The following is a 24810-nucleotide window of genomic DNA, read 5'->3' as shown; positions in this document are numbered from 1 at the left end:
GAGACGGACGAGCGGAAAAAGGTGAGGAAGCACACACCAGCTAAGAGGCACGTATTTACAAGGAGTTAGTCGAAACAAATTGAACTCATTGCCACATCGTACAAGGGAGCAGTATTAAGTTTTGCACAAAACACAAAGCGGATTTTTTACACTAGTTTTCAGTGTGAATATGTAGGTTTAAGAGTCTGTGTTACTCCAAAACTAAACACCGCACATCTGGGACAACAAAACTACCAGCGGACTGCCCCTAATAATTCAGATTGTTATGGTTACCAACTTGACAGTAATAATTAAAACTCTACAACCTTCTAAGTATTATTCCGATGACAAAATATTACACTTTGGTGAAAAAATGGGAGACAAGCGGGAGATGGAGCTGGAGACCAGGAAGTGCCTGTGCGATTGGCTGCATTTGAAAACTACACTTATTCTTCATTCAGCGGCAAGATGGTCCTCATTTCATTTTCACCTTTGCTGTGATCATGAAACCTTGTTTTTGTGAGTGACCCAGAAGTCTAAAAACATATTGCTATCACCATTATGAAGCATCCTCAGGTGCGCGATTTTCAGCCGTTGCAGCTTTCGTTTTAAATCTCCTTTTTTAGGGTCTGGTGTATTTACATTTCAGCTCCCACGCTTGCTCCGACAATCACTGACACGGATATGCATGTGTACATTTGGATTTAAAGTTTGATTTTGCCACCCTGCGGCCTGCCCCCAGTAAACAGACATTGAAAAGTCTTTCAGTTTCGCTTGATTGCTTTGTTGAGAATAACATGAACACCTGATGCTCTACGACAATCACATTCTAGAGTGAGCGCAGGTAAACTATACCTGTCCGCATGAGAATATCGTGGCCTATCATGGAATGTCAAGTGCCAACTGAGACGGATACATCCGCCGCCCTGATAATCAGCAGATTTCTACAAAATAAGTCTGCCGTTCGATCACATCTTCTTCCTCTGGACTTTTTGTTTGTTTGTTTGTTTATTTTGTTGTTGTTGTTGTTGTTGTTGTTGTTGTTGTTGTTGTTGTTGTTGTTGTTGTTTTATTACATGTTGGCAGGAAGTTTGTGTCTGAGTGCCTCTGAGTCTTTTCTGGCCGGGGGAATCTCAGGGTCTTTCTTGCCCCCTTTAGCGGAGGCAGTGTTGGCAGGAGTGGCAGAGGGACAAGCTGTTTGAGAGAGGGGTGTCACTTGGGCTGACTGGGCGGGCGGAAGGTTGGATGCCTGCGAGCTGTGGGCAGGGGCTAAGTGCGTATTTACCGTTGACGCGTGGGCGGGGGCGACTGTAGCGGCGGGAGTTTGTTTTGGGGAATGGGAGGAGGCAGTCGGGACACCGGTTTTGCTGGTTGTGCTGGAGCTAGCGGTATTGGGCATTGGAGATTGTATTTTAGAGCCCAAAGTTGTGTCTGGGGTCGGTTTTGTGGAAGGGTCAGCGCCTGATATGGTGCTAGGTGTGAGGACAGGATGGGACTGAAGTACAGGATGCACCGTGAAAGTGATTTTGGTCTTAGAACTAGAACAAGCGGGTGTCAGAGTCGGGTTGTTGGTTTGTACTGGGGTTCCTGATAGGGTCTGTTTTGGCATCTGGGTAGGAGCAAGGAGGGGAGTCATGGCTCTGGGCGAGCTGGAGGCTGAAGGATGGATAGGAGAAGTACTCGGGGATTTATTCGGGGGGGGGTTCAAAGGGGTGATTTGTGCTGGGGCCAGGGTCTGAGTAGGAGCCAAAGACGTCACAAAGCTAGAGGAGGAAGAGGGGCCAGACAGTGCCTCGGAAATAGCCAAAGTTTGACAGAGGGTAGGGGTGATGTTCTGTGTGGGAGCTTGGGATGGAGTAGGGGTGCGAGTACGCGACTGGGTTGAGGTTGGGGTTGGAGAGAGGATAGGGGCTTGTGCAGTACTGGGGCCCGAGAAAGGGGAGTAGGAGGGCGATGTACTGGAGGCTTTGGCTCTAGGACTCTGGGGATGTGTCGGTGACGAGGAGACAGAAGAGGAGGGGGGAGAGGAGGAGGTGAGCGAAGACTTAGGCCCGTAGGTTTGAGGGAGTGGGACAGTAGTAGGGATAGAGGACGGAGGAGGGGTGGAGGAGGGAGAGGGAGAGGAAGAGCGGGGAGACGGTGTAGGGATTGGTTTAGGGCGATGGCTTGACGTGAGCGATAGCGGGTTCGTTACAGCCGAAGGAGAAATGGAGCAAGGAGGGGGAGAAGACGAGCGAGAAGGGGTTGAAGGTGTGGGTTTTGGTCGAGGAGTTTGGGAAAATGCAGGCATGGGAGAACATGGAGTAGGGGCAGGGGAGGGGGCGGCAGAGGAGAGGGGAGTTTGCTTCGGAGAGGAGGAGGAGGGCAGGGGAATTATTGAAGAGGGTATGTGTGCAGCTATGTGTGTGAGCACAGGGGCATTGTGAGGGGCAGAATGTGGTGCTGGGGCTGGAGGTGTAGAAATACACTGTGCTACTGTGGGTTGGAACGGAGCGATGGTCTGTGCTTGTATTTGTGTCGCGAAGGGAGGCATTGGCGTTGAATTTGAGCTCAGCATGCCTGCACTCCCTCCTCTGGCTAATTGCCCTGCCAGGAAGGGGGCAGATAACAAATTTCCACCAGAAGCCTTCCGGTGCAGAGGAGGATGAGGCTGTACTCCAGCCCACGAGCGGTGAGGAAGAGTGGGCTGAGAGGCCGACAGAAGCCTTGCCTCCTGGGTCAGTCTGCCCAGTGCAGGCAGCCCTTGAGAGCTGGCTCCTCCATGACGCAACAGTGCCTCCTTGGCGCCCTGCTGACTGATCCCAGAAATATTGCCATCTGTTGGGGCATCAGTGGTAGCAGAAGTGTTGGTTGTGGGTGCTTTGTGGAGCGGTGGAGTTTTGGCCGCAGCGCTTGTTGTGGTTCCAGGCGATCCACCAATTGCAGAAGGATGGTCGGACTGGAGGCGGAGACTGTAATGAAGTGTTCTTCCTAACTGAACCGAAGCTGGTACAGAGGAGGCTGGGTTGGGGGGAGTTTTAGCAACAGGTGGTGTTGTGAGCCCCCCGGGGGGGCCTAGTGGTGAGGGGGAGGCAGGAAACCCCCCTCTGGGGGAGAGGCCACCTAACCCGCCTACCCCAATCATTCCAATAAGTGAGCTCACAGATGGGCGTAGAGGTTGCAGCACAGGGCCACGTGGTGGAGACATGGGGAAAGAAGAGGAGGGAGATGGAGAGATAAGGGGGGAGGGCAGAAATATAGCACCTCCAAGTGCATGCTGCTGCTGCAGCTGCTGCAGCTGTTGCTGCTGCTGCTGGTGCATGAGGGCGATGGCCACATTAGTAGTAGCGGCTGCAGTCTGTAATGGAGCATGAACCAGTGGTGCCCAGATCACAGGCCGGGGCCTTGGAGACGCTGTGCCACTTCCTCCCATGGCCCCGCCTCTTCCTGCAGCTGCGGCGGCAATGGCCTCCTGCATGGCAGGCATGCTGTCGTGTTTGACAATCTGCTGCACCAACATGCTGTCACAGGAACCTAGACCGGCCAGACCTCCTGCCCCTGGGCCTCCACCGCCCCGGCCTCCACCCCAACCCATACTGCCCCCTGCTACAGAACCACCCTGGGATGACTTCCGCAAGAGCATAGAGTTTTTCCTCCCTACGGAAGAGAAAGCAGATACAGTACATCATTATAAATTAAATGCAGAAGGGACAAGACACTGAAAGCAGAGATGTGGAAGGAAAGGATGGGGAGAGAAGGCTATCCCTTATGCATGAGGAAAATGTGGCTTCAAATTGTACAATAGACAATGACATTTTTGTCCTTGACATATTCCTGTTTTTCGCTCCTGACGATCTCACATCCATTAGTACAGCCATTCGCCAAGGTCATACACAAAACCCAGTAGAACAAAAAAAGCTGAATGGAAAATGGTGAGTCATCATTCATGCATTATTGAAACCGAAATAGACCAGCCAATGAGGATTCAATGCATTACCAATACGGTCCAATCGGTCCACAGCCACAGTCTCAAAGGCACGTCGCATCATTGGGTGTTCTTCCAGCACCTCATTAAAGCTGTCCACACTGAGGGAGTAGAGTCGGCAGTATGTATCTGCACGGACGCTGGCCGTCCTCCGACCACGAGTTAACAAACAGATCTCTAAACGTGGGGAAGCGGAGAGTTTGGATTGAGGTCATGGGATAGAAACAGACATATATCAATGCGTTTGAATGAGAGTTTACAATTCTGTTAAATCTCATCGTAAAACGACAACTTGTTTGTAACTGTATTTTTCCTTTCGTGTCAATGTCAGGAGGATATTGGCAATACTGCTACCACCCTTTCATACAACACTCACTAGTGCTTACCTCCCTTATGTCCTCCTAGTCCTGGGCAACATATCATGTTTGAAAGTATGGTATGTTTCTTTCACTACCATCATTAATATTAATGTCTGTTGTTCTTTTTTGTTAAAAATAAAGAGGGAAAAAAAGTACATTGAAATGTAAAAAAGTGCAAATACTGTCCTCATCTCCTTCCACCTCCTTCCGGTCTCCTTCTGTCCTCACCTCCGAAGTAAGACCCATCGCTGAGCTTTGTCTCCTTGTTGCCGCGGGTGAGCACGCCGACTCGTCCATGTTGGATGAAGTACATCTTCCGTCCGACTGTGCCCTCACGGATGATGAAGTCCGCGGGCTGGAACACTTCAAAGCGAAGCTTGGTCAGCACCGCTGTTACAAAGTTCGGATCGGCGTTGGCAAACAGCGGCATGTTGGCCACCAGGCTACGGCAGTTGAAGCTGACTATTTCCTAGAGAGACAGAGAGAGGGTCGAGATAAATAATGAATGGCAATAGAAGGAAGGAAATGATAGAGGGCCTGGTTTGATACTGGAGGGGGAATTCTGTGTGTGTGTGTGTGTGTGTGTGTGTCTGTGTGTGTGTCTGTGTGTGTGTGTGCGTGCGCGTGTGCATGTGAGTGTGCGTGTGCGTGTGTGTGTGTGTACATTTTGGGGTGTTCACATTTATTTTTACCTCTTTAAGTGGTTCGCTGAGTTCCCCCAGTATGTTTTCCTCATCAAACATTTTTCCCTGGAAGCGATGTTCATAGTACTCATGGATCTTCTGACGTACGTCTGCAGGGAGCTTGTGGAAAGACATGTACTGCTCCACCTGCTTGTACTGTGATGACACAAAGGCACAGAAGTATATTTATATATATATATATATATATATATATATATATATATATATATATATATATATACACACACGCATACACTGACACACACACACACACACACACACACACAGGTAGGGATTTTCAAATATACAATATCTGCGCACAAATGCACATGCTTTATAATTATCTACAATGCATTAAGTTTAATAGTTATGCCAACAAGCATTTTGTTCTATATTGTGACCAGCTATGTTTGTCTGTGCTGGGCTACTGTCTTTGTCCACCTAGTGGCAGCACCTGCGCAGAGTAGTTTTAGAAATTCTGGCTGCACTGACCAAGAGAGAGATGGTCTGCGGGTCAAAACAGTAGATGGTGGTTAAAGGGATTTCATGCATAGAGGGTGCAGTGGTTCCTTTTTTTACCTTCTCCTGGTACTGTCGTCTTGAAGAGTCCAGAGACTGGATGAGGGCGGTGGCGTGGCCGATGAACATGGCGTAGCACGTGGCCCCCACGATCATACTCAGCATGGTGAGCCACACGTCGGTCATGCCCTCTGGAGCCTGGGCCCCATAACCAATACACAACATGTGGCTCATTGCCTTGAACAGAGCGTAGGAATATTGCACCCCCCATGTGTCGTTCTACAGTGAGTGGAGGAACAAGGAGAAAAAAGGCAGAAAGAGAGAGAGAGCAGCAATGGAAAAGAGAATGAAAGATTACCAGCAAACAGCCATATTGAACGCTTCCACTCTCGGGGATTATTTCCAGAAATTGTTTCAGAGGCTGTGATCCAAAAGCACTTCAGCAAAAGACCCAAGACTATAACTTTAACTGTCGAAGAGGTCGACTGCCTCCGCTTTAAACTACGCCTTTAAACCCGCCTTTAAACCCCCACTTTGAGGGCTAATGAGAAGACAAAACAATGTGGACTAGAGAACCTAAGTCATCAGATTTTATGAGGAAACTTCTGCAAGAGTGATGATTAGGCCATTAACTGTGTGTGAGTGTGCGTGTACGTGTGCGTGTGTGTGTGTGTGTGTATGGGTGTGTGTGTGTGTGTCTAAGTGAAAATGATACAGAATGCACCTGTGATCTATTTGCAGTATAATGTAGGCCTGTCCTACATGCTGTGTGTGTGTGTGTGTGTGTGTGTGTGTGTGTGTGTGTGTGTGTGTGTGTGTACACACACATGCACAGCTGCATGTGTTGAAGTTATTTGTGTGTTACATCCCTGCTCAGATGTGAATGGTCCAGCCGGTGAGGGGACTTTCTCTAGGGAAACTCCCAGCATCAGCAAGCCTAGCAACAGTAACCAAGGCAACGAGTGAGATGTGAGTCAGCTATTCATACAGCTGTCTATCCGTGCGCTTCCATCGGTGTGTCTATGTCTGTGCGCTCTAATGCATGCGACAAAATCTCCAAGAAATTCCCCAGGCTTTTGATTGTGTTTACCTGTGTTCACATCTCTGACCTCATCACTTTGATTCCTTTTAATTGGGAAATTGCTGTTGTGGAAATAATCGTCAATCTTATTCCAGCTGGGTGTGTTGCTGCATGATCCAATTAACACAGATACCGAGCAAACAGCGCTTGACCAAATAAACCGCCTTGCCCTGGTTGGTACACAAACACTTCCACAACAATAAACAAAATGTGTTCAACCAAATGTGCGGTTTGCACACATACAAAACGAATATACTTGTTCAAACAAGCTGAGATGTCCCTCTGAGATTCAATGCATACTGGGTAGGAGCTCGGGGCAGAACTAATAACTCTGTGGGTCTTGTCAACAGAATTCATCGCTACATACTCTGTACTGTATATCCTGTCCGTTTTTTTGCTGTAATAAACAAAATAGTGTAAATATCAGACAAAAACACATGGGAAGACACACACACACACACACACAAATGGCTGCTATTTTGTAACTGACCACCATGTTGTTCTTGGACACCCAGCAGTCAGGGGGGAAGTCCTGCAGCATGGGAACCAGGAACTGGAGGCAGCCATCCCAGTGGCACAGCAGCAGCATCATGCCGATCAGGTTGACAATCCTCACCATGGCGCTGGCCAAGTCATAGGTCATGTGGAAGATCTGGGAAGGAGGAGGAGGAGGAGGAGGAACATACGGAGGTTAGTCTGAGAGGACGATGCCTGGAGTTTTATGGGATCTCCTAGATCTGGAGGTTAACCGAGAAACGTTAAGTGCTGTACATCAGTGCAATTTTGGGGTATTATCTTTTTTTACTTGAGTGATTCCACAAACAACCTATATGTAGCTGAAAGGGTAGCTGTACTGAATTATGAGGTCCTGATTTTGGACAGGTACTTCTATATTTTATACTTGAGAAAATTTTATACCAAGTACTCTAATAATTTCATCAAAAGCATAGGATATACTCATATCCTATGCTTACTCATTGCAGAAGAAAAAACAAACAAAACAAAAAAAACATTTAGAGACAAATCAGATTTATTATTGGCCAACAACTCTGAGTCGACTTGTTTGATGTGAAATGTCAGTAATGAAGTTACTGACATTTCATTAAGATGAGCAAATCATTCTCCTTCACCAGAGATTGATGCATTTGACAACTCCTTCAGTAACTGTCTTTCTATTCAGATGGCAAACGCTTAGATCGGGAAAACACTGTCTGAAACACTGTCACTGAAAATAGAACTGTAGCTATGATAACAAAATGTATTTATAGGCTATAATTCATAGTCATTTATAAACAAGGGGATATGGTGAAGCCAAATGAAAAAAAACAGAAGTCGAGTGAAATACATAAAAGTTATTTAATTATTCTTTCTTATTTAATGAATTTTATTTAATTTTAAAAGCTGGAAATATTTCTAAATATCTGTTTTTTTCAAGCCAATCGGTACTCTGTCTTGTTTCTTGTGCAGATAAAATCAAGTACCGCCAGCAAGAATCCTGCCAGACTGCCTTTTCCACTAAAATTGATTAGATAAATGACTTAATCCAGTGACACAGTGACTAAGGGCTCGGTTACACTTGTTGTTTCAATGCAACTTTTGTGATTGGATGCTGTCAGGTTTGGACACTACCAGATCGGATCTGACATCATCATCTGAGACATCATCATCCTACCCCACAAACGACAAGAGAGTTGTTACAGTGGCGCCCAATGGCCAGGTGGACCAGGGGCCAGGTGGAATGGAAAACCCGTCTCTGCTGGGCGTATATTTTATAACAAAGATAAAATTCACACTAATAGGTGGGCACGTGCTGCTATGTAGAGATGTTATCGTCTGACGCTCGTCGTCTCGTCTGATCTGAAGCTCCGATGCTTGTATCGAACTCGCAAAGTAATTCCAACTGACCTTCTGCTTGGGAGCTTGCTTTGTTACGGAAATGATGCTTCGTTCCCTCAGTGAGTCACATGACTGCTTTGATTCGTCCCGTACCGGTTTTGACAGCTTTTGAAACTGTGGCGGAGCTAGTGGGGCTATAATAGCACAATATATTTCACAACACATCCCCAAATCACTGAGTTAGTCAGTCTGTCCTTACCCACTTTCAGTATCTACTTAAACCCTTTTATTTTTCTGTGCTTGCATTTACTGTCAAAAAAAAATCCTTCTCACACCCAAGGTTTTATTATCAAGTTTGAAACATTGAAAAACACAAGTCAATGAACAAGCATGAGTCGTTGACACGCAGGGAATCGAGCCCGGGTCTACTATGTAGGAGGGCAAACATTACTCACTACACTATACATGCCATGTCAGTTAGTGCGTTGATACTCGGTCGTCGTTAGGTTTGTTGCGCTACATTGATTTCACCAGCAGATGTCCCCCGCGAGCACTGTGAATGAAGCTTCGAGTAGCAAACCAGTTTTCAAACCAAGGTTTCCAAAAGGTTCAAAGAAGCTTCAAACAAGCTTCAGAAAGCAAAGTTTCGCCATCACGACTGCTATGTCGCCAGGCTCTGGAACGGGGCACAGCCTCGCTCAGGAGAAGGAGAGAGAGAGAGAGAGAGAGAGAGAGAGATCAAAGATACAGCGGCTTTTAAAGACTCTGCGAATTACCTCAATCTCTGACAGCTGCATCCCCTGCTGGTTTGCCAGTGCTGGCTCCCCCAAACCTGCAGATGGTGCAAAAAACCACTCCCCGCCTCCACAGCTGCTCTCTCGCATTTACACACCAGCATTGATATGCATGAATACAGTGCTCGCCTCCGCTGCACCCTCTTTAATATTGCCCTACCACTGAATATCATTTTAAGATAGAAAAATAACAAAACCGATTCCATTGCCCCCCGTGGCATTTCATCACAAAGTTATTTTTGTGCTCGCATTCAAGTGTAAAGTCAGGACGCTAGGTCTGTGGTCCGATCTGGCGCATCCAATCACAAAAGCGTAACCGAGCTCTTGGTGTCACACCAGTCAATCACTGATGGAAGGGAGTCATTTTCTTGCCTAGAAGAGTTAGTACCTGGCTAGTGAGGAGTCAAACAAGTGGATGGCCAATCGTGGAAAGTTATTATCTTGGTTAGATGCGTCAGCAAGTTTGCTTGTGAGTAGTAAACAAAGTCTGTGGCCTGTCAAGGAGATTGAGTCTCCCGCTCAGAGCAGTACCTAGCTGATGTTGTCACCAACTTATATACAGAGTATTAGGGCCTCCCCCGACTAAAGATTTCTCTAGTCGACAGTTCTACAAGTGTCAGTTCAAGCCATTAGTCAACTTATCGTCACATGTTTATGATATTAATTTGACTGTTTAAATACATGTTTTTGGGGCATCAGAAAATGTTTTGGGTTCCAGGGCTGAGAATGAATGTTATAACGTGTTATAAAGTGTTAACATTGTTAACACTGTGCTACATTACAGATAAATACAAAACTTAATGAGCAGCCTTTAGAATATACATTTCATTTGCAAGTGCTGCGCGCACTAAGCGAGCCACCTGTTAATAACACCAGTAAAACATTACGTTGGTTAAACTTATTAGGCCCTATTATTATTTTATTATTGTACAAATTTTAATTAGATATTGACATAATTTGTACAGAAATGTGGTGTACAAAAGATCGTTTTCCCAGTGTTGGCATCCCCTCGTTAGGAACCCCTTTTTTTCGACTATTCTAGTCGACTAACATTTTGTCAACTATTTGGGGGCAGCCCTACATTATATATTAGCATATATACTGTATACTTACACAATATACTTATATGTTAAATAGTCGCTGGCCTATCAGTGCCACATCATTAGTCTGAGTTTCGTTGCTCTCTGTACTCTCCCTGCCATCACTGACCTCCTCCCACTGATGGATGTAGCGGATTAGCCTGGACAGGCGCAGGAGTCGCAGCAGGCTGAGGATCTTGGTGAAGCGCACGATGCGCAGCGCCCGGGCGGTCCTGTAGACCTCAGAGTCCAGCCGCGCCTCCAGGTCCACCATCAAGAAGATGTAGTCCACCGGGATGGACGACACAAAGTCCACCAGGAACCAGCTCTTGAGGTAGCGCTGGCGGATGGCCCTGCATGGGAGCGGCAAAGGTGAGGCTTGTTTGCATTCTGTCTCTGTGCGAGCAAATCCAATATGTGCAAGCCACAAATCTTCCCTCATTAATATGCACAAGCTCCAGAGCTGGATCAAGAAGCATCACCGCTGGCAGCGTGTTACCTCTACAAATCTAACACACAGATTAGTTTGAGGACACTTGTGACAGATGGGTTGTGAAAACATACTTAACCATGCCATTCTGCCATTTCAGATTACATCGCCCGTGGATCCCGATACACACTCACACACACACACACACACTGACCTTGGGTCCAGCAGGATTTCGGTACTGTCTTCCTTGACTATGCCGGTCCTGAAGTTGAGGACCAGGTCGACCAAGAAGAGCGTGTCTGAGACCACGTTGAAGATGATCCACGGGGGCGTGTTCTCGTCTTTGAAGAAGGTGATCCCCACCGGCAGGATGATCAGGTTCCCCATCATCAACAGCAGCATCAACAAGTCCCAGTAGAACCTAAAGAGGGAGAGAGAGAGAAAGAGACAGTGTGAGAGGGGTAGAGAGACATTGATCGAGAGAAGGAGAGCGAGAGAGAGAGAGAGAGAGTGATGGCGAGGATAGCCTTAGAAAGCCTGCGCTGTTTTTGCATCGAATAGTTTGCCACGTCGACGTAGCCTGACGGTGTGGTCGTGACACCGTGAAGCGACGGACATTTCTCTCTTGTCATCCGGAGTTAAGTTGAAAGGTTTGAGAGAGAAGCCGTTGCATCATCTAAAACCGTATGTTTTTATCATCCCAAGCCTTTTCGCCCATATTAGCTGTCACCGTGGTTCACATCCGTCAACTGTCAACACCGCTCCCTCGCTCCACCTAATTCTCTGATTGTTATTGAACGCTACTTCAGTAACACATTCCGGTGGTGTGACGCTCGTGTTGGACTGATAAAGATGAAGTATGAGTCATCGCTGCTCAGCGATACACACACGCACACACACACACACACACACACACACACTCCTCATTGAGTTGTTGCCAATATGAGTGGGAACACACACCCTGGCATTAAATAAAGGCATTCATCTGCAAAAACATTAATCGAGATCTTGCAGGTGCTGTGGAGCTGGTGGGGACCGTGTGCTGATCTGGAAGATGGGCTATTTCACCTCTGATTAAAGGGAGCCAGGGAGGGACTGGCGCCACCTTTTTATTATCAACACCAATTTCGAATCCTAGACTTTACGAATGTGGTGCAGTACCTTTACCTAACTGTGTAGGCTTTAGGAGCACACACAGACACACACAGACACACACACACACACACACACACACACACACACACACAGACACACACAGACACACACACACACACACACACACACACACACACACATATCTCTCCATCACTTGAGGACGATCTCAGATGAACTAATAATAAACTGAAGGGGTTTTTTTATGTCAGGTGAAATACTCACTGATCCTCATCTCCTGCACACTGCCGTGCACGGCTCTGGCTGCTGTGTGAATGAGTGTATCCGTACTTGCACACACACGCACGCACACACACACACACTCACAGTGTGAAGTGCAAATGCATTCAAAGTTTCACACCACAGTCTAATCAGTATTCCAGCATTGACATGAACAGGTGTTGGGAAGAGCTGACCTCCGTCTGCTCAGCTGGTGTCAAACCAAACACTAATTCTACGACAATGGAGGCCAAGTCTCTGCTGTGATTAGATCCTTGTTCACATCGGGACACATCTCACTCCTAAACAGCAATCCAGCCGCCACCCTGCCAGGGAGACAGACAGTTACAGCCAAGAATCGACCACCTCACAGGAGTCTGCTCTGTATGCATTGAGGCTGGCAACTCCATTGTAGCGCTACTTGAATTAATTCAATAAATAGACAAATCTTCATTTCCTTTTGCCTCCCCTCCTATTGGCGCGGGAAGTTTCCCTTTGTTCCACTGTATGAATCTATTATTCTGCTTCTGTCCCTCATTATGGATTCTTATACGTGCGGCAGCCGCTCGCCCCAACTTAATGAGGTAAGAGATGTGAGAGCTTATCGCCAGACTCCATACAGAGGAGCCACACACACACACACACACACACACACACACACACACACACACACACACACACACACTGTCCACACACTCACTCTCTTACTCACTCACTCACTCACTCACTCACTGAAAAAGTCTTTAAGGTCAGACGTTAAGGTCAATGTTGTGACAAAAATAGATAATTGAGCTGAGCAGAATTGACATCATTAAACAATGACATTGATCTATCTTTCTTTCTTTCTTTCTTTCCTTTTTTTTCCAGCCCCATTGAGTTCCTCTTGGTCATTGCACCCAGTCCACAAGTACTTAACTGTAAAGTTAGATGTCTGAATTATGCATAATACATACTCATTGTGCATAATTTAGAACACCATGCTTAATTTATGAATGTTCAATTGTGATACTACTCAGACCTGATAATGAGGCCCATTAACATCTTGACAATAATATTGAGTATCGGAGGGATGAGATTCAACAGGCCGTTGATCCATTCATCTTGTGTTCCTCCACCTTAAATCACCCCTCGGGAGAAGATCCATAAGTGGAACTTTTGAGTGATCACCACATTCGCAGACAATATAGAAATGATTCCTTTCTATTATCATGCGTGTGCATGTGTGCGTGTGTCCGTGTGTGTCCGTGTGTGTTTGTGTGTGTTTGTGTGTGTATGGCTGATGAAACAAAAGTGGGCCACGGGCCTGGGGGCGATCAAGTCATCCATTGTTGAGGAAGTCTGGAGATTACTAACGCTGTCTGTCTCGCTGCTCTGCAGCAACACATTTTACGAGCTTATTTACACAAACTCCCCAGCAAGCCACATTAGTAAGAAGCCAATTAGTGGTGGTCCCCATCACCGCTCCAAATACCAAACAAGAAAATGCAGACGGAATGTCTAGCTTGTCACTCCGTAACCATGAATGTGTGTGTGTGTGTGTGTGTGTGTGTGTGTGTGTGTGTGTGTGTGTGTGTGTGTGTGTGTGTGTGTGTGTGTGTGTGTGTGTGTGTGTGTGTGTGTGTGTGTGACTGACAGATTTGAAGAGGCCATTAAAATTGATCTTGCATACTTCTACTCATTCAAATGAATATACTCACAATGCTGAAAACAGGGCATCAATTTCTACTCAAATGGGAGACGCCCTATCAGTACAACATGAACCCCATTTTATTTTATGACATAGGTTTCACCGCTTGTTAGTTTTTGACAACGGCAAATCAGCATCCTTGCATGAAATCACCAGCAGAGAGTGCTGTGCCTGTCCGTTTTCCAGTTAATGTGATTGTTCCTGTGGATCCACAACTGTATATTGATAAGCAGTACAAATGGATTTGCTTCGTTTCTTTTTCTTTCTATCTACCTGTCGCTGCCTATTGCATTAGCCTGTCTTCCCCTTCGTCAAACTTGTTGCTTCTCTACACTGAGAGTCAAGATGTCGACAAGGGCCTTTCTGGCTTGTGGCTTTCTTCCCATTCACGAGTCCCCTGCTCCTCTCTTGCAGGTGGTGTGTTGCAGTTAGATGGAGTCCACTCTCGCCTACCCACTGCCCTGTGCATCAACACCTTCCTCTTCCTCTCCCACTGCTTTGACCGTGTCCTCGGGACTGTGCACCCCTCTCTTCACTTGTTTTTTTGCCTCCCACTTGCTTTCATGTCACTGTTCTCTTGAAATATTATCCCCAGGGAACTTTCTGTCCTGATAAATTTTGCCCCTTCTCTTCCTCTTACTTACAAATACAAACAGAATTATTTTTTTCTTTAACCAAGTATTTTTGGATGGCGGGTCACACCCTCTCTCTCTATCCTTCCCCTTGTCGACAAACTGAAGTGGCTACTGTTCTTTGACCTCCTCTGCTCAAGTGTTGTTCATCACAGCTCAAGTGATTGAGTGCTCAGTTTCATATGCATAATTTCAAATGATTATTAAAATAAAGCAATACAGCACATGCACTATAGATAGCAACAAGTTGTGTTATTCTTCTGAACCTCGAAGCATGGGAGTGTTTCCTACCTGAAGTCACTGTAGGGGTGTATGATCCACACCCCTGCTGATTTCAGCCTCTCCTGCTCCAGCGCCACTGCCTTGTGGGACCCAAACATGCGCAGGCTGAACTTGTTGACCCCTGGTTGGAGCATGGCTCCAAACTGTCTCTGGATGAAAGTGCTCTGGTTGGAATAGCTGTAGTCCTCCCCATCCAACCCCATCCCAAAGCCGCCCATCCCTGACAGACCCCCAATCTCAGGGGTTCCAGCCGCGGTGGTGTTGCAGGCAGTTGTCGTGGTGGTCTCTAGGCCGGTGGCCACCACCACCACTCCCGTACCTGTGGAGGAGGTGGAGGCCAGGGCAGCACGAGAAGAGGCGAAGCCCACCGAGCGAGGCTGAGGCTGGATCTGAGGCTGTGCCGAGGAGGATGGTGGAGGCAGCAAGGGGACCGGTGTAGTTGGCGTCCCGGCTGAGCGGAAAGGAAGTCCGTCCCTGGTGGAAGCACTCATGATGGAGAGTCGACGTCTGGTTGAGCTGTCTGCTCCCACGGAGCCTCGTTCCCCCTCCAGAGAGGCCTGGGACAGCCTGTACCCTGGAGAGGGCAGGCTGCCCTTACTGCGACGCTTCGAGTCCCCACCGTTACGCCTGGGGAGGCTGTCACCCCCAGAGCCCCCTGCACTACTTGGGGTGGCCACACCTGTCACTCCATCCATCCCAACTTGTGAAGCGTGTAAATGATGTGAGTATAATGTTTTACTCCAGACTCCACTAGAGAAATAATGGTACAGAGAATGGTACAGACATTAGGGAATGTCAAAGTCAATAACAAAACATTCAGGTTTCCGGGTAGCCTGAGTGAGGAGGGGTCCGCCTGATGAGCTCACACCTTCGCCCCCCGTCCACTGATCTGCCCATCCTTACCCCAGTGCCCTTGGAAATAGACACTTAAACATAGCAAAAAAAAAATTACTAATACTCTGCCCGCATGACGCCAGTAGCTGTCTCACCTTTTCACCCCCCCCCCCCCCCTTTCAGTCCTTATGGACGTTTCTCAATCATTCCTCCTTCCTCGTCCTTGAAACGCTGCTGTTTCTCCGCCGTCTCCTCGCAGGCGCCCTCAGCGCTCCGACGCCCGGCATGTTGGCACCGGATCCCGGTCCTGGAGAGACAACGAGGCTCGTCGCTCATTGGCCGTGCGTGTACTGGGTGTGCGCGTTCCGGCTCCTCACCCCGTCCTATTTCCAACATATGTCATTATATAATGGATCATCTGAAGATTGGTAGATTGGGGAACACTCATCCGCGGATGAAGGACACTTGAGGGATGGTTGTTAACCCACATCGGGGACTCACATAATGCGCGCACGGCGCGCACGGTGAAAAGACGCGCTGATTCATTGTGATGCGCGCACAAGCAGAAACACGCTCTTAAAAATAGACAGGAAATAAACTCACGTTGAATTACCCCCAAATATTCATCCCATTTTATTTCCAGCCATGTCCAAATTGACGCAATCAGATTCTCCCGTCAACGCCGAGCTGAGAGGACTAGACACCGGGATGCTGGTCTCTACCACAGGGTTTTTTTTTTTGTTAAATTCATGGCAAGGATTTAAGAATCAACCCGCTCAGGTGTTTGGAGTCCAACAGCCCGAGATAATCTATTCTTCCAGCAGGCGCGTCCTCCATCTGTCCTCAGTTCCGACTTTTCAATTACACTGTTTTGTGTAAAGGCAAGAGCACTGTTTCCACTCCTCTTCCATCCCAGAACAAATAAATGAAACGCATTGACAGCAAGTAACTCCTCTGAATTATCTTCTGAAGAAAGAAACAAAGAAAAAACAAAATAACTTGTTGAGGGTTCTGATGTTGCTCTGCTTCTCCTTCCTCTCCTTCTTCTCGTTAGTATTATTATTATTTTATTTTTTGATCATTATTATTATTACTATGATGAGTATTTGTATTCCTGTCCGTGCAGATACGTCCACATGGGCGCACTCGGCGCACAACTGACATATTAAATAAATAAATGTGTATATGAAGGTCTGGCTCTAATCGCCTTGTTGCCATGACATCCATCCGCATCCCCATCATCCTCCCTCAAGGCCGCGTGCCCGGTCGGCGCAAGACGCACGCACGCAGCCATCGCAGGTATAGCGTCATCCAACGAGGAAATTGCGTGATGGAGAGAGAGAGAGAGAGAGAGAGAGAGAGAGAGAGAGAGAGAGAGGGAGAGAGAGAGAGAGAATATGGAAACCACACTCTTTATAGGACGAAAACCTAGGGGCGGTGCTGGGTGATTGTGATGTTTTAAAAATGGAGAGGGGAGAAATAGCCGTTCAAGCAGACGCAAACAGTTAATTCGTTTAGGGACGGAGACTGTGTCCAGAGACAGCGTCCATCTGGGTCTTATCACTGACAAGGAGGATTGCTGATCCGTCAGATCATACGGTCTACAATGGAGAAGGCAGGGGGACCGAGCCTTATCTTCAAATTGAATGATTGGATATCTAATTGTAATAATCTTAATAATTCTTATTATTATTATAATTATAATTCTTATTATTATATATATATATATAGGCAGCAATACAGGGGTCCAGTGTAGTCGTGTTAGATACGTATTACAGTTCTCCGGATTCTGTGCAACGTTGCAGCCGTTAAAGACCACTCAGAGACGAACCCTGGATTTATATAGCATTGGTTCATGATGTCACAAAGTGACTGTGTTCTCAGTGTAACGCCAATGTTCTTCAATCTTCTGTGAGTTTGTTAAGTTTTATCAATATTTCCTGATACAAAGGTATCAATACAATACAAATGATCGGTGTGAATCAAACTTGGACGACAACACATATGAAACGTTCCAATTGTTGTTTGGTAAAGAACTGGGAAACATTTTGCTGGACTGGTTTCATCTCCCAATCATCAGACAGGGTTGTTCCCTTCCGCTGGTGCTACAGACAACATGTCATCAAAGTGCTGCTCTGATACAATAGCAACTGGTTGGAAACATGTTCCATAAACATTCCACGTTGTTGTTTATCAGTTAATGTTTCATCAATATTTTAATCTTCTGAACTTAAATCGGCCTTTTCAATATTATCAATGCACATAGATTCATTATTGTTGTTTGTGGTTTTTGGATCTTCTTCAATTTTGGAAAGAGGATTATTCCCTTTATTGTTAAATTCTACATCCTTATACCACTTGTTATGTATTCCCAAATACACAACGACTCAGCACTTCGGCCATTTTTCGGCATCTGGGACAATATCAAAATAAACTTTGAAATTACTTTTCATAAAAATAATAAGAAATACATGTTATTTTATACATATAATAAATACATGTTAGTTGTGATTACTACTTAATACTACTTAATTTTTTTTGGTTAAAAATGTACAATTGGAAAATATGGAATAATTTGTCTTTGTCTATTCATTTTAATCTGCTACATTTAGCTGTAGGAAACTGTTTATTCATGACGTTTCTTAAAAAAAACTGTTTTTTACTTTAAACCAAATATTGTCATTGTTATAACTTACCTTGTTGTGTGTAAGTACATGTGCAGTCTCAGTGAGGGTAGGTGACGTTGTGTTTGCGTGTGTCAATTATAATGTAATTTCGTAGGTTTACGTATTTACGGAGATTTAGGTAAGTAGTTGAACTTAACGTTATTTTAGTGGTCACTTTTTCCTTGGATTACATTTTCAATAAGTTACGTTTCCATGAAATACGAAAAACTTTGCAATATTTCTGTGAGTAATTACCATTGAACTGTTTCTATTTTTTCGACAGTTCGCCGGATCTTGAACGCATCACTCAGTCGTACATGATTTACCCAAAATATTTAACAAACATGCATCGTTAATATTTAACAGTGATTTCTGAAATGCTCTATCAATTGGCATAGCTTTATTATACAACGCAGTGTCATGGTGATCTACACCAATGCAGCCAATAAACGGCTCAGCAATGTCATTAGGAATATTGTATTAAACAAAGTTGGTCTTGGTGGCAATTCTGTTATTGCAATATAATCTCTTCCTGGAACATTATAATTTATTTAACAAGACTTTTTCATACGCCAATAAAGATTTTATTTATTTTCCTATTATTAAAACACTGTCTAGGTCATTTTGTATCCATGTGCAAACATTCGGGATCTTGTTCTTAAGAACTGCTGTTAAACTCATAGTAGCATATTTTTTATTTCTGGAGTCTCCAAATTGTCCTGATCCTGATTAAATCAGCCTCTTAATACTGACAGATATGGTGAATTAACACTTATGTTGAAAGTTTTTCCATTAGTGTTTTTACCACAGTATTGAGGACTGGATTTTTGGGCAATGGCTTCTTTATTGTCTTAAATTTTTGGTTATTTTTTGGCATCTGGAACAAAAGTAAAAAGAAACTTTGTTATTACTTTGCATAAGAATAATAATAAATACATATTATCTCATAAATATAATAAATACATATTAGTAGTAATTACTACTTCATTGTATTTTTTTCTGTTAATAATATACAATTGGAATATTCAAGTTAATAGATTACTTGTCTATATTGTAATGGAGACAACATATATGGAACTTTAACATTCAATTGTCATTAGAATTATTATGGAATAACGTGTTAATACTTATCACTTTCTGTCTTTTCATTTAAATCTACTACGTTTAGCTGCAGGAAACTGTTTATATATGATGTTTCTTTAAAAAAAAACTTTATTTTTTACTCTAAAGTACATGTGGAGTATCAGTGATCGTAGGTGACGTTGTTGCTCGTGTGCGTCAATGATGACGTATTTATGTACGTTTACATGTTTGCGGGGGTTTACGATAATAGTCAAACTTTAAGAAGAGACTTTTATCCTTGGATTACACTTTCAATAAGTTACATTTACATGAAAAAATGGAAAACGTTGTGGTATTACTCTTGAGTAATTACCGTTGCACGGCTTCTATTTTTCCAACGGATCGCTGGATCTTGAACGCATCACTCAGTTGCATATTCACGAGTGTTTGTGGACTGCTTTTTTTTCTCGTTTTTTTCATGAATCCGACAAAGTAACGGAGACCAAAGAGATAAAATATAAATCGAACAGATCTACAGACATCTACCGGGTAAGAAATAAACATAAACATAAATATATAAGTAAACGCATAGTTTGTAATGTCGAACCACTACAGGGCGACAGGGTCCAAATGGACATTCTCAATCGGAATCTGCACATTTATAGTACATAGTATGATGATGTCATAAAGCATCTTACTGTAAATCTCATCTCATTAAGTTTGTTTATGACCAGTGGCATGTCAGTAAAGCACGACCAGCTGAATATTTGGGGTCAAAGTCGTTCAGTTTTTCCACTAATATCTGCTCCGTATGTGGATCGATTTGAATGAAACTTAAACGACGTATGATGACAATGCTTGTGACATATCGGTTTAAACAACACCTTAACCGTGTTCGATGCTTATGTCATTGTTGTGTTCCAGATACTTTTAGCCGGGTTGGAGATATTTTGGCATTAAATGCATTGGACCTCGTCTGTGATATCAATGAAGTCTGGTCGGTTTTTCACAAATTTCTGCTCTGTATGTGGATCGATTAGGATGAAACTTCAACCACAAGGTGTTTGTGACATTCACAAAAGAGGTAAACCGCATTTGTAGCTTCTGCCGTTCCTCTGTTTCAAATAATTTTAGATTTCAAAATGTGGGCTGGACCGCTAACAACAACAATTATAATAATAAATATAGCTGCAGGTAGCTATATTTGGGTCCAGGGTAGTCGGCCCTTTGTTTAAATTCAATGGACATGTGTGCTTTGGCTCTCTGTTCCGGTTTTGTGACTGCAGAAGTTCATTTGTTCCGGCCTGGTGTCTGTGTAATTCTATGATCAGGCAGTTTGTGGCTGTGGGTGGCTTTCCTTCACCACTACTAATGGCGGGTATAATTCTATAGTAAGGCTGCATAATTATGGCTAAAATGATAATCATGATTATTTAAGTCAATATTGGGATCATGATTATTTATTACGATTATTAATAAATTTTGGGGAACAGAATTATTTTATTGCACTTTGTAAATTAACAGAAAACTGCCTTCACGATAATAATGCATACCTATTAATAAACTAAGGTAAGTGGTTTAACTGACTTCAATTGTAGAGGATATATAATTAAATCAATTGTGTGTAGTGTCCTACACATTTTTGTTGATATTGTCACAATTTTTTGAGGGGAAGGGAACCCAAAAACACAAAAATAATGAAAGTTTTTCAGAACACATACACAATAAATATTTGTCACCTGAATTATGTAATTGCTTATGGTTATTGTTACCTGTAATTATAATTCAGGAAGATTGTATACATTGGTATCTCTGGAATACCTATACATTTTGACAGTGATTTTTATTGGGATTTTATTTTGTAGAGCTTACTCTGGTACATGTCAGTTGTCCTCAGAAGCGTATATATATATTTATGACGTTTGATATGCTGTGCTCTGTTTAAACTGTCTTCTGGTAATACTTCAGAACTCCATACGTAACATTTAAATGCATAAATCAGGTTCACTTTAAGGGGAAAAGAGGCTAGATCTGTGAAAAACATATTTTTTTTCTCTCAAATTCAAATCAATCAAATCAAACATTTCAAGCTGACCCCAGCAAGAAAACAGAAAATGATAATAACTGGGGCTCCCCTACATCAAGAAACTCCTGAAAGCTTACAGGATTTACCAAATCTGCATTATGACATCTCCCAAATATGTATGAATGAGTCAGGTGCTGCATTTTCTTTAAAATGTTTATTTTAAATGTTAGGAACAAAGTTGTTGAGGAATCAAGGCAAACATTGCAACTGATAAAAACGAAACGTATAAAAATATCCCTTTCCCCCCGCAAAAAAAAAACAATAAATAAAATAAATTAGGCCATAGCACAGGAAAAGAGGGCGCTTGGCTACTAAGAGAGTTCGGTCATTTTGATTAATTAATGAACGAACTAATTAATTAATTAACTCGTTCATTTATTAATTGAATTAATAAATAAAAAGGCTAAAATGGCAGCTTGGGGCCCCCCTGGTGGCTTCGGGCACCACTTGCAACCGCGTAGTCCGCATACAGCAAGAAGCGGCCCCTGCTGCCCCTGCTGCCCCTGCTGCCCCTGCTGCCACAAATCTTGTCCATTTTGTCTGTGGGTTCGTCGGATCCATGACATCCATAAAGTTCTGACATCATGTTACGTCTGCACATGCCGTCATCTTGGTGAGTCCCGATTGCCAACGCTATCATGTGACCCGTGCCAGCCGTCATTTGCGTCACGTCGCGGCGATGATAAAAAAAAAAATACAGTTTGTGACCAAATTATTCCACAATAATGAACCAATCTGGAGCAAACGTGGACAACGGCATGTCGGGGCCATCCTGCAGACATATTTTATTCATCTTGTCTTGCGGTGGATCTATGACATCCATAGAATACTGACATCAGTTTTTCATTAACAAATAGAATAGGGCTCCTGCCACCTTTGGCTGGACCCCTAATAATAATAATAAATAACAGTAAAATAATAACCATAACAACAGTGTGTGGGAGTGTCTACCCACATGGCGTGAGTTTATTGCGTCAGAACAAAATGGCTCACTGGCCAACACCGGGAACATAAAGTAATGATGACAATTAATGTCTGTATTTAATGTCGAATTAATGTTGGTCGCGGTCCGGTCCTCAGACGTTGCGACAACCAGCACCACGCGATCCCCACCGAAAGGGGGGTGGCGGAGCGCTGAAGAGGCTGATCGGGCAGACCGGGCACAGCTGCGCCGCCACAGGAAGAAGCCAGCACCGTCACCTGCAGACCGTGGCTTAACCAAGCCCCCTCGACTACCACAGAGTGACAGTAAATAAGATGAATTTAAGGGTATTATTATACATATATTATATGGACTTAATGCCTTCAATAATTAACAATTATATAATGCCTTAATTATAATAATAGAATAGAATAGAATAATATTAACACTTTATCCATTCTGAAGTCAGTATTATTAGGGATCCAGCCAATAGGTCTAGAACCCTATTGTTATTGTTCTGGGGAAATTTGCGGAATTTTGGAATGTCGCGTTTGGACCGGTATGTCGCAAACACCTCGTAGTTGAAATATTATCCAAATCAATCCACATACGGAACAGAAATGAAACATAAACCAACCAAATTTGATTGAAACATGTGGTCCAATGCATTTCACGCCGAAATATGTCCAACCTGGATAAAAGTATCTGGAGCACGACAATGACATTAGCTGTGAACATGGTTAAGGTGTCTTTAAACCGGTATGTCATAAGGATCTTGTGGTTGAAGTTTCAACCAAATCGATCCCCATACGGAGCAGATATCCGTTAAAAACTGAACAACTTTGATCCCGAATATTCAGCTGGTCTTGCTTAACTGACACGTCACTATTTGTAAAGAAAATGAACGAGTTGAGATTTACAATAAGACGCTTTATGACATCATCGTACAATTTACCATATATGTACAGATTTCGATTGAGAATGTCTCTTGCTACCGTGTCCACTGTGCTGTGTAGACTCTGTAACTACACCACTCAAACCACTTTGTAGTGGTTGACATTACAAACTATCGATTTACGTGTGTATTCATGTACCTTATTACCTTGTATATGTCAGTAGATCCCTTCAGTTGATATTTTATCTCCGTAGTCTCCATTACTTTGCCGGATTAATGAAAATACGAAAAATAGTTATCCATAAAAACTCATTACCACATTGAGTAAAATCCACTGACATGTGCGACTGTGTGATGCCTTCAAGATCCAGCGAGGCATCAGAAAAATAGAAGCCGTGCAATGGTAATTACTCACAGAAATACCATAATGTGTTTGGGATTTCATGGAAACGTAAATTATTGAAAATTAAATCCAAGGAAAGAAGTCAACAATTTAATTACGTAAATTTGACTACTATCACAAATCTTACATACAACAAGGTAAGTTATAACAATGAAAAAATTTAGCCCAAAGTAAAAAATAAATTAACCTTTTTTAATAAACATCATGTATAAACATTTTCCTACACCTAAACTTAACAAACTCTAATGAAAAAGCAGAAAGTGTTTGTGGTATTGACAAATTCTTCTATAATAATTCAAATGAAAAAAACAGAACAAAAGTCAATGATACAAGTTTTATTTGGAAGGAGTCACTACATTGAAAACAATGTAATTAAAACACATTTTAATAGATAGCAACTATTTGCAACAAAATACTTTGACTAAACTATACTTTCAATTGAACAGCGAAGAAACTTGTTGCTGCCAGAGCAATGTTTTCATTTGTGTATGTGTGGAATGTAAATGAAGAATAGGACGGCGAGTTCATCGTATTGCGCGTCCAGGGAGGTGGAGGTGTTCAGGGCACGTTGGCAGCCCTCATGATGTTGGTGTGACCCGAGCCCGGGATCCAGCCCGTCACAACTATCACCATGTCGCCCGACTTGAAGAATCCTCTCGCCTTCCCTGTTGCGTCGCAGGCGAGGAGGAAGGGTGAGAAGAATGAGAAAGAGAAAAGAAAGGGAAAGGGAGAGATTTATGGTTGTTAAAGGGCAAAAGTGCTACTAATCAATAACCTACAGTTTGCACTTGCTCCAATAAATAACCGACACCGATAAATCACCACACAGGGTCTTCGGTGAAAAAACTTTCACCGAAGTAACTTAATAACTCTTAGTCGTACACAAACCCCAGCACCAATCTATACACACCTATATTCATTCCATAGTCGACCCTGTTGTCTACGTCATCGGCCCAGACGGGGGCAGGCAGCGGGTGGTAAAGGACTGGAAATACTCCTCTTAACAGCTGGGACTGGCGAGCTACCTGAAGGGAAGGACAGAGAGAGGATTCCACAGTGGTTCTGCAACGCTTAATGACCCATAACAAGGGTTATGGGTTCAATCACCACTATAAACACTAAAAACGTAAAAAAAAATGACATCAGTAAAGGCCAATGACTGCCTGAAAAGCATCTCAACCATAGTACCAGGCATGCATGTGAGACCAAGATGTTCTGACCTATATAAACTGTATATATACAGTAT

At 43.8% G+C, this 24810-nt stretch overlaps 2 protein-coding genes across 2 annotated transcripts in view; both read right to left on the bottom strand.

Annotated features, from left to right (window-relative positions):
* Positions 1–1742: 1742 nt before the first annotated feature.
* Positions 1743–15391, bottom strand: LOC307233417 (potassium/sodium hyperpolarization-activated cyclic nucleotide-gated channel 3; the record flags this gene model as incomplete). Its single annotated transcript, XM_080004748.1, has 10 exons — positions 1743–1901; positions 2456–3615; positions 3956–4120; positions 4504–4771; positions 4995–5141; positions 5565–5783; positions 7076–7237; positions 10425–10647; positions 10939–11145; positions 14706–15391. The coding sequence occupies 10 exons, from the start codon at positions 15389–15391 to the stop codon at positions 1743–1745; spliced, it is 3396 nt and encodes a 1131-aa protein (XP_079860874.1).
* Positions 15392–24122: 8731 nt separating this feature from the next.
* The window catches only part of pklr (pyruvate kinase L/R), a gene marked incomplete at its 3' end in the record, with an annotated part of 7772 nt that continues 7084 nt past the window's right edge, over positions 24123–24810 (bottom strand). Inside the window, exons 10-11 of the mRNA XM_080005305.1 lie at positions 24475–24589; positions 24123–24229 (exon numbers count right to left, since the gene is read on the bottom strand). Of these exons, the coding sequence (XP_079861431.1) occupies positions 24123–24229; positions 24475–24589 (222 nt within the window). The remainder of the gene's footprint in view (positions 24230–24474; positions 24590–24810) is intronic.

This window comes from Zeus faber, assembly GCF_960531495.2.
Source record: "Zeus faber genome assembly, chromosome: 8".
Lineage (NCBI taxonomy): Eukaryota > Metazoa > Chordata > Actinopteri > Zeiformes > Zeidae > Zeus > Zeus faber.
This window is presented reverse-complemented; position numbering and strand designations above follow the sequence as displayed.